At 45.8% G+C, this 10,722-nt stretch overlaps 1 protein-coding gene across 2 annotated transcripts; it reads right to left on the bottom strand.

Annotated features, from left to right (window-relative positions):
- Positions 1-79: 79 nt before the first annotated feature.
- myclb (MYCL proto-oncogene, bHLH transcription factor b) lies at positions 80-6,195 on the bottom strand. 2 transcript variants are annotated; one of them, XM_056582881.1, is made up of 3 exons: positions 5,906-6,195; positions 4,577-5,262; positions 80-3,488 (listed from the first exon to the last, which is right to left on the bottom strand). In XM_056582881.1, exons 2-3 carry the CDS (start codon positions 5,196-5,198, stop codon positions 2,671-2,673), a joined length of 1,440 nt encoding a protein of 479 aa, XP_056438856.1. In that variant the 5' UTR covers positions 5,199-5,262; positions 5,906-6,195; the 3' UTR covers positions 80-2,670. The 2 variants fall into 2 exon arrangements, with proteins under 2 accessions (XP_056438856.1, XP_056438857.1); XM_056582882.1 differs by having other exon boundaries at positions 4,577-5,258; positions 5,906-6,175.
- Between the last annotated feature and the right edge of the window lie 4,527 nt (positions 6,196-10,722).

Here is a 10,722-nt window from a genome sequence, read left to right as displayed (position 1 = left end):
TTAATAATCCAGTGCAAATGAATTGCACTGGATCTCCAACTACCTATATGTTGGAGTGACATAAGTTAACCATTTTCTATGAATGCGTAACTCTTCATTGCATTTGAGACAGAAAAGAGGGGAATAGAGGCGCAATCAGAAATGACAAGAATCAAGGTTAATGCCTAAACATTTACATTTATTAGTTTTCCAACTTAACTCTCCCATACACAGAAGCTTATGAGGTAAAGAAAAAACAAAGTGCAGATACAATGCTCCATTAGTCTACGTGGTCTTGACTCTCAAAAACTCCACTTCAACCGCTACCATGACAGCGCCAACGGCAGAGACCAGTGACGAACCAAACAACAAAACAAAACATTTGGAGTAACCATGTTTTAGGTTAGATTTGATCTGCACCAAACCTAACCCCCTGAACAACCAACTATAGGTTTGTGCTGATTCAATTAGCAGATTAGATTAATATGGTGCATTAGGAAGACCAAGGTGGGACTAAACCACCTTGGCATTTCCCCCCCCAACTGAAATGTTAGCAGACAAGGCCTGATACGCCTGCTTGAGCACTTGAGTTGGAAATTGATTTAATAAAATGTGATGCCCCACGTACTTCTCCATCTCACTCTGTTTGCACAGTGAAGAATAAGGAAGGTGGCTGGAAATTAATATTTGTTTCCTCTAAGCCCAACGGGGGTCAAGAACAGAAAAAGTCACAGACTACTTGGAGTTTTCCTGAGTGCCTTGAAACAGGAGGACATGCTACAAAACCATTGTTATGGTACAGTATTCGATTACAATGGGCTACAGTGTTCTCTGGTGTTTATGGCTTGAGAATGATGATAAAGAAGCAGGCCCGGGGGCTGGGGGGGGGCTGACTGGCAATAGAATGAGCTGTGCATGGAGGTTACCGAAGAGAAGCCTAGAGGTAAAACTGTTGGCTCCTCTTAAACCAGTCCTCTGTCCACACTGTACAGAGTCCTGCATTAGATACATTGAAAAAGAGAAGGACATTCAGATGCTTTTTAAAAACCAATCGAGCTGAGAATTGAAGAGCCTGTACGGTCCTCAGCACGATACCGCCAGCGTGGACCAACTCACAACATAAAGAACAAACAAAAACCTTTGATAGTTCACACTTGAACATAGCTCCGTAGGAAAATATAGTACAAAACCTTTGTCCTGAACATTTCTAGAATGTACAAACCAACACCAGGAACAGCAAAAAAAACATTTTTACATGGAAACAAAGTCATTGAAAACGGTGTCCAAAGTGGCTAGTGTGATCAATATCAGTTGAGTTTTATTGTAGCTTTTTTTAATTTTCTTATCCTTTTTTATTAACAAAAATAGAAGCTTTGAGTAATCTTTGAAAGCCAGCAAGCCCAGTCCCTGGTCTCTCTCTCCCAGAGTAGAAAAAAATAACAAGTATTGCAGACAGCTCTGCTTTACGGTTGAAAGGACTGTACATCCAGGGAGTTATATACACACAGACACACATATGAATCACATATGTATTCAACCAGATAGTCTACTTACAATAAAAGGCTTCTAGAGGCGTTACTTCAAATGCAAAATTTAAAACATACAAAAAAAACAAACAAAACAATACACACCGTTTACAATTGACAGGCAAAATGAACAAAACAGATCTGATAACTATACATGAAACACAAAGGGTTCCATTTCCAAACCAAAAAGTTTTGCATTGTGGATGTTGCAGATATGCAAAGTTTAACCAAATCATTAGCAGGCATGTTAGGGAGATTATTTTTCATTGATGACCTCAAATGGCACGTAACGTAAGTTAGATTTATTTATAAAATTAAAAGTCTTTGTAAATATGATCTTAATTAGTTTAGCAGTTGCAAGAGGATGGGATAATATTTACTTAACACGTGCATATAGTCAAAATCCAATTTCAAAAACATTTACCGAAGACATGCTGGCATTTGCCGTATCTTTACCCCCTTCTCTCCCTCTGGTGAATAATATCAAACAGTATTACAGTGGGCAACCCTCGCTTGCTCCCTCACTCTAGGAAGAAAAGAAAACTATATAAATTGGTATGAGCGGACTCTGACAAAGAGGGCCTGATCAGAGTAGCATAGTTTTAAACTTATTTCCATAACGGTTGCCACCCAATGCCGATTTCCATTTCACTCTGCCGCCAACTTGGCGTATTACCACTACTTTATACAACTTAAACTTTGACCAGATGAATTGAGCAGTCAATAAGAAAAGTTTAAGAAAGCAAGAACAGGAGAAACTTGGAAATGGAAAGAAAAACTGAACCAAAACCAGCAGGAAGGGGCGGCTAACTGGAAAAGGGAAAACAAAACAATACGAGTTAAAAAGGCCTCTGCGTGAGGAAAAAAACAACTAATAACTCTGATTTAAAGAAGAGCATCAACCAAGATGGAGAGAAAGAGCGGTCGCTCGTCTTAAATTTACCCCTGAAGGAACAAATCCACCCACACTCACTGTCCTGAGTGGCCAACTGCCCTGTGAATCGCTCAGGAGGTCATGTGCAAACAACAAAATACAAACAAAACAAAAACAACCCTATTCCGCCCGACGCTTCCCGCTGAAGAAAGTCATGAAACATTAGTGTATTTCTCCTTCATTTGTCCCCATTCGGTACTGTGTGTGTGTGAGTTAGTGAGCGCAGTGCGCTCAGCAGCGTCTGAGCTGGGCCAGCCTGCGTTGCAGCTGCAGCTGCCTGGCCTTCAGCTGCCTCCTCTCCTGGGCCTTCTGCCGCTCGCCGGCGTGGAGCTGCTGCAGGTACTGGGTGGCGCGTGTCAGGATGGCCACCTTGGGCGTCTTCGGGCAGTCCGCCAGGCCTGGGATTTCGTCCCGCAGCAGGAGGAAGCGCGAGCGCAGGTCATTGCGCCGCTTGCGCTCCAGGAAGTTGTGCGCGCGGCGCTTGTCCGTGTCCTCGCCGTCAGACGACTGCGGGCTGGAGAGGTGCGAGTGGGAGTAGGACGAGAAGCCCTGCGACGGCGGGGAGGAGGAGCCCGAGGCGGGCGGCGAGGAAGGCATCTCGTAGAAGGAGGACGCGGCGGTCGATGGGGAGGAGGCGGGGTCGGGCGACGGCGAGCGGGATCCGGCGCCGCAGCGGCCGCCAGTGGTGGCAGCGGTGGGATTAGAGGCCGTGTGGCCCGGGCGCGGCTGCTGGAGGTAGGGGCCGAGAGAGTTCTGGCTCGGGTGAGGGAGGGGCTGGTGGGCGAGGCCGTCCGGCCGCGCCCGCTTGCGGGGCGGGTCGGGCAGCGTGTCGGGGGAGGGCGCGGCGTAGTTGTGCTGCTGCTGGTGGATGGAGATGTGGAAGCGCTTCATGCATGGGTCCAGGTGGTCGGCGCACACCGTGATGGTCACCGGCTGCCGGCTGTTCACCAGCCGCCGCGACTTGTGTTGCTGCTGTTGGTGTTCCACCGTCACCACGTCGATCTCCTCATCATCCTCGTCGTCCTCGTCTTCGTCGTCATCTTCATCGTCTTCAAACGACAACAAACCCCCCGAAAAAAAAGGAAGAAATGAATTAGTTATACAGGAGTGTATTGAATTCCAGGGCTGATCAATTATTTGACTATACCTGGGCATACGCTGCATAAGAGTGTGAGAGCTATCGCAGGCCAATTCAATTAGCGACGTAGGAGACATGCTGATTCAAAGACACACACACACACACACACACACACACACACACACACACACACACACACACACACACACACACACACACACACACACACACACACACACACACACACACACACACACACACACACACCACTTGCTGATGGCAGAACATTTATCTACAAAACAGTGTAAATAGACACGCTGAATTAATTTAAAAGACCAAGAACTGCAAATTAAAGAGCACCTCAAGAAGGCGCTAAAAGCAAATTGATTCTCACCAAAGGACAAGGTATTTTGGATCGGTGACTGAAACAAACCCAAACCTGGGCAAACTGATAACAAAGTGCGACAAGTCCTTTTTTTGCTGAGGAAAGCCGGTGGTTTATGTAAGGGCAACAAGTTCCCATGGTGGCATTCCACCCAACATTAAAGTACTGCATCAAAACCCAAATACCACATTGTGGGAGTCAGAGACTGAAGCAGTGAGAGGACACTTGGCAGACAAAATCTTGGAGGATGGCAAAATTTAAGAAAGCTGTGGAACAGTATTTTTATCATGGAGCTCATAATGGAAGATATAGATACTTTATTTCGACTAATACTTCAAATATCAACCACAGTCTGTGGTTAGGATATTGTTGGCTGAAGTACAGACCACAAGAACATGAGGCAGCAGCTGGTCGCCTGGCACCAAGCCAAGGAACAGATGTTTCAATGGGCGTGTCACTGTGGAGCCGTGGCGCATGTGTTGCATGCGCCAAGGTAACGCATTGCAGTCATACATGCCACCCTCAAGTCCTCCATCCTTCGACAGTATAGGTCACCGCACAACAAAACTATTCGTTCGGATTCGTTTTACCAAACGTTACGCTACATATTTTAATGCAAGCCGAGGTCTTAAAAAAAACAAAAAAACACCGCGAGTGATTCAAGTTGCACTGACCTGATGTATCGGTGTGGGACTCGGAGCCGGAGGACACTTGAGGTTTTTTACAGCCGCCCGTTAACGGGAAAGTAAGGATTGCAGCTGGGTCCACACAGTCGGTCGCCAGGCTACTGATCAGTGGCGCATCGGACGAGACGCAGTGCGTCCTCCCCGACGACTGAACGCCGGGTGCCGTCGGTACTTTAGCGGCCACCGAGCCAGCATGGGAGGCGATCCGCTCCTCAACAACTTTCTCAGCCTGTAGTCCGGCGGAAAACCCGCTCCACATACAATCCTGGATGATGATTGAGCTAAGGTTGCTGAAGGAGTCGTTCACGGTGTTCACTTTACAAGGCAAGTCCTGTTCCTCGTCCTGGCCCAAGAACTGAGACATCAATTCCAATCGATCACCGAGCGACTGATGTACCGGTCCGACCTTGCCTGCTCCTTCGACCGTCCGGATGGGGGACATGGGCGGGGTCGGCACCAGTTCAAATTTCTTCCATATATCCTCGCTTGGCGCCGTGGACTTGAAGAAATCCTCGTCCGGGTCGTGGTCGTCGTAGAAATAATGTTGGTAGTGGTCGTACTCCATCTCCCCGTTCTCATACCGGGGGGCGGTGGAGCTGATGCCCGGCATCAGGGCTGCGGACCTGGCGCTTCGCTCCTGTCCTGGGGTTATGGTGACACAATGTTCTCTCTGTCTGGACATGGTGGGAAACAAGTCGTGCACACTTTAAAAGGCGATTTATAGCATCAATACTAACGTACTTAATATAATGCAGCTAATAGGGTTTGCGTTTTCCCCTCAAGTTAGTTTCAGATCATTCTTTCAAAGGATTGTACACAACCATTTGTCGTACTCAACTAGAAAGTTTTTTTTACGCGTGTGCTTGCATGGTAGTGGCATTAGTTCAAGTTTCGCAACGTAGTTATTACACAACAGTGCCGCTGCTTAAAGTGTGCGGTGACAGCCCACCACAAAACACAGGTCGATTAAAAATAGACAGTTACCTTCAAACCTGTAGGCCTGCTAATTGACCTTTAATTGTGGGTTATGATGCACCCAATCAGTGAACCCGTTTCCCTCCAACCCCCACCAAGCTTCGCAGACCCCGATCATCCCCAGTATTGGTCGTAGATAAGGGTAAAACAACTCAGCTGCCGGTAAATTCGGGTATCAATTAATTAAAAGGCGTGTACTAAAACCAAACTTCTGAAGCGGTAAGCTTCCGCCATCCTCGAAATACACTCAGAGCCCCGCCATTTAGTCCCATGGTACATTTGCAAATAGGCCTACTTAACAAAAAAAAAGTCCCCAAGCGGTGGAGTGGTCATTTATATTACCTGGTAGGGCTAATGCTGATTTCGTCTTCATGGATTCTGTGTGAGCGTAAAAGTGGGGAAATAAAGATGCGTAGTTCTCGCTGGGCAACACTTCTTGGACGTCCGCTTCGGGTTGGGCGTCCACTCTTTGTCTTTGACGGTTAATTGCCACAAATAAAGATCACTCGTGTGTTCCTACTCCTCAAATGTTGGATACGTTTTTTTTTTTTTTACTGCGGTCACTTTCCTTGCCAGCAACGACGCTATCTGATCTGGGTTAGGCAAGTTGTCTATATGCATAAAAGGCGGGTCGTAGTAGTGAAGACACGCCCATATTTAAAGGGCCACTGTATTTTTTTTCTTCATCAATATCAGCTGCGAACGACGGTGCGATGAAAACAAGGTGAAGTAACAAAGGAGTTTGTGCTCATGCGGGTACGTCTCCGTGTTATCAATTGAATGAAGTTATATTTTATTAGGAAAAGATTATAACATGTGTACTCCCTGAACATATTCATAATAAAACAAAGAAAAATACTAAAGCCAACATCCTAAGATATAAAGGGAAATTATAAAATATATGCATATATTGTGTGTAACAATGTCCTAAAGTGTTATGTTAACACAGCAATAAAAGTCATTAAACAATTACAGCTGTATTGTTCTATCCAGGAAAAGTATAATTGTGTGTAGTACAGTCACTGCATGACATCATGTGTGCAAATCGAGTCTCCGCAGAGAGTCAATACTGTGGCAGAGTTCCCTGTCTACCCTGTCATGGGGATCTCTCTGACAGCTGCAACGCATAAACCATGAGTTGGCTCGCATGCAGAATATAGGTTACCTGACACAAACACTAGCTAACACACCCACCCACACACACACACACACACACACACACACACACACACACACACACACACACACACACACACACACACACACACACACACACACACACACACACACACACACACACACACAAAAATACAGATTTCCAACTCATCATGGTTCTTTGTCCATCCAAACTGCACCAACATAAGGGATGGCTGAACGTTACGATTTTAATGTTTAATGTCATGGTATTGGTTTGGTGGGAAAGCAAAGTATCATGGGAATCAACCCTAGAAATGAAATCTATTTTAACACAAAAAATTAGGACAAAAACAAACACTTAAGCGGCAGGCTTTTTGTACGCAACAGATACTAAAGAAGCCATTCTTCTACTTTACCTCTGCCAGCCACCCTACCGGGCAAGGAGCAGTGAAGCAGACACCGTGAAATTATGGTCTGTCCGGCTCATCTTCTCATCAAGCCTGGAAGCCCCTCCGCTCCCCCCATCACCCACACAGACACACTCTCTCTCTCTCTCTCTCTCTCTCTCTCTCTCTCTCTCTCTCTCTCTCTCTCTCTCTCTCTCTCTCTCTCTCTCTCTCTCTCTCTCTCTCTTTCTCTGTTGTCACCGCCCCTCACCCCTCCCTTGCCCTCCCCCTCTGCCCTTTAAAGCCCATTTCTCTCTGTTCAGAAGATATTTACCCTGCACGATGCGGAGGAGAGACTCAGGGAGCGCTGATCTCTCCTCTTGTTTCCCACGAGAGAGAGCCTTCAAGGATGAGATAGAGCAAGGAGAGATATTGGGAGAGATAACGAGACAGAGTTAAGGCAAAGAAAAAGTTAAGGTTTACTACCCATAACATTTGAATGTTTTACATTTCTCTCTTTCTCTATTTGCCTCCATCTTTTTTGTCATGCTCTCCCACACTGCGCTATCCTGTATCTGTCTCTCGGCCGGGCTGTTCTCTATTCGCATCTGTCTAAAAGCGGCCCGCTTTTATCTTGCTTTTGTTTTATCGCCTTCCTTCCTGTACATCCCCTTTGAGTTAATGATCACCAGTAAAAGGCTTCAAGGGGAGAGAGCATCCCGCTAGATCCTGCATGAAGCAGCCTTCTACCCCCACACAGAAAGTTCTGTTAAGTTTGAATTATGTCACAGACACAGAGGCTCACCTCAAGGAAATTAATGGACGATTCTGTGTCCTTGCAGTGAACAAGAAGTGGTAGATTAGGGGGTGAAAGGTCAAAACTAATAATTGTAAGTCCTCCAAGCATTAGCAGTCCTCCTTTTCCAGGAAAGGGGATAGGCAACGGTGTAATGGGATTCCAAACAGCTGATCAATGTCCCAATATCTCTCTCTGACTCTCTTTGTCACTCTCTCTCTCTCTTTCTCTCTCTTTTCCTCTCTCTAGCTTTTTCTCGCTCTCTCACTCTCTTGACTTTCACAAACTTGTGGTTGCACACCTCCCCAGACAGCAAATGTTTATCACACACAAGATACCGATTTACTGCAGTCTGCTTTCTCAGAACACAGGAGGTGGTAAATGTGATCTACCCTCCCCCCTCCCCCCTCCCCCCGCCCTGAGTGCCAAGGCAGCAAACTGAGAAAATGACTTAATTCAGAGGCTTACATATTACTAACGGTCAATAAAGAGCTTCACTTTGTCACTGTGACATTCTCCTCCTCTCATACTCTTCACTTCTGACCATCCATCTTTTTTCACGCCCCAACTGGTTAAAACCCCCAAGGGACCGGGAGAGGCAGAAGGTGGACAAGAGGAAGTGCAGCAAGTCTGCACTTCGGCCAACACAAATATTCCCCAGAAGGAGTTGGTTAAAAGTCCCAATTGCATTGTTTTTGGGTGATTTATTTTTCCATGTCTGCGTCTTTGATATGAGGGCGAATATCGAGTTCACACAATTATAATGGATACTTGAGCAGGAGGTTGGAGAATGGTTATTCCGTAGTCGTCTTGTATCTTACCCTCCGTGTGTGCAACTGGATTGGCCTTTGTTTAGTTCTTAACTGTAGCCCATAAGGCAAGGCAAGGCAACTTTATTTATATAGCACTTTTCATACACAAGGCAGACTCAAAGTGCTTCACATATAAACATTGTCATACAATAAGATAAAATAATAGATAAGTAAAAGAAAACATATGCAAAGAAATTAGTAAAATAGAAAAGTGCAATGTATTTAAGATCAGATCAACAGCCTCTCTGGTACCCGCGTCGGGACTCCAACCCGACCTAAAGAAACTTGGTTTTTGTAAGTCTTCGGTGGACATGAGCCCTCTAAGTCTTGCTACATTTTTAAGGTGATAATATGCAGATTTTGTAACTGACTTGATGTGACTGTCGAAATGTAAATCAGAATCCATGATAACCCCTAGATTTCTGTCTTTGATTGAGGTTTTCAGGGACAGAGAGTGAAGGTGTTGGGTCAATTTAAGCCTTTCCGTTTTAGCACCAAATATAATTATCTCTGTTTTGTCCTCATTTAGCTGAAGGAAATTTCGGAACATCCAATCTTTCACTTGCTCAATGCACTGGCACAGCAGATCTATGTGCCGATAGTCATTTGGTGATAGCGATACATAGATTTGCGTGTCATCAGCATAGCAATGATGGTCAATATTGTTTTTTTGCATGATTTGCCCTAGTGGGAGCATGTAGATGTTGAATAAAGAGGGTCCTAAGATCGAACCTTGTGGGACTCCACACATCACATTGGTTGATTCTGATACAAATTCGCCAATGGAAATAAGCAGACTCATCTGTCAGACGGCAGTTAGAATCCTACATATCCATCCCTAGATCAACAACTATACTCTCGGGATAGCATGTAGAAGAAGAATAGAGGGGACGGTTTTATGGCTCAGGTGAGGAAGTGGTCGAACCAGTGTGTGAGGAAAGGAAGGAAAAGAAGAAAAAAACACAAAGCTGTTTGTATATGTATGAGAGGTGATTAAAAGAACAAAGCTTCCTCCCCCTCCTGCTCTCCTTCCACCCCTCCCCCCACTCCTTCCCTGCCTCTATCACTCTCCTGGGGTCATCCTGACCATGCTGCCCCCCCCCCCCCCCCCCCCCCCCCCCACGCCTCCAGGACCTCCAAGCTGCCAGACTGATCAATGAACACCTAGTCTGTGACCCGCCCAGAAGTGTGCGTCGCTGTCATTTGCACATGTCATGCATGTGTATATGCGTGGGTTGGCGTGTGTGTGTGTGTGTGTGTGTGTGTGTGTGTGTGTGTGTGTGTGTGTGTGTGTGTGTGTGTGTGTGTGTGTGTGTGTGTGTGTGTGTGTGTGTGTGTGTGTGTGTGTGTGTGTAGTGGTTTTAATCTAGAGGCAGAGGAGCCAGCTGGGCAGCTGTTACCCACTGGATTGTATCAAATGTTTCTGCTGACGCATAGAGGCTGCTGGACACGTACGCTGCCACACACACACTCACACCCACGCACACACACACACACATGAACACGCCCACACACACACACACACACACACACAAAAACGCACACACACACACATACACACACAAACACGTGCAAACAAGCACAAATACGGACACATAAATACAAACACACACATGTAAATTCATTTAAAGTCATTTATTTATCGGACAATGTGCAATGGGGACATATTGTACCAGTTATAGCTATTAGCTAATTGCAAGGCATCTGTAACACATGACGCATAGATACACTCAGTGTGGACATGTATAAGTGAGGGACCTGTCATGTGACACACAGACATGCAACCGCATCAGTTTATCTTTTAATGGACATTCAATTCTCAATATATTCAACAATGCCTTCCTTTGTCGACCTAATGCTCGGTCTTTCTGTCCATCCGTCTGCCTGTCTATCTGTATGCCTGTCTATCTGTCTGCCTGTTGTTCAACAATTGTTTGGTGCCATCATAGCAGGGGTTTGGGAGGAGCGTTTTTTCTTTGTGGCCCAACACAAGTGACATAGTGACACAAGTGTATTTTGATTGCGGTT

Source organism: Gadus chalcogrammus, chromosome 22 (assembly GCF_026213295.1).
Source record: "Gadus chalcogrammus isolate NIFS_2021 chromosome 22, NIFS_Gcha_1.0, whole genome shotgun sequence".
Taxonomy (NCBI): Eukaryota; Metazoa; Chordata; class Actinopteri; order Gadiformes; family Gadidae; genus Gadus; species Gadus chalcogrammus.
The sequence above is the reverse complement of the archived record's forward strand: the minus strand, read 5'-3'. Positions and strand labels throughout refer to the sequence as shown.

What these genes read in the sequence shown, in the direction of transcription:
- myclb (XM_056582881.1), bottom strand. Translation starts at nt 5,198, where the DNA reads ATGCCGGGCATCAGCTCCACCGCCCCCCGGTATGAGAACGGGGAGATG. An exon ending in GTCCCACACCGATACATCAG is followed by an intron (nt 3,489 to 4,576) that starts GTCAGTGCAACT and finishes TGTCGTTTGAAG; the next exon opens with ACGATGAAGATGACGACGAA.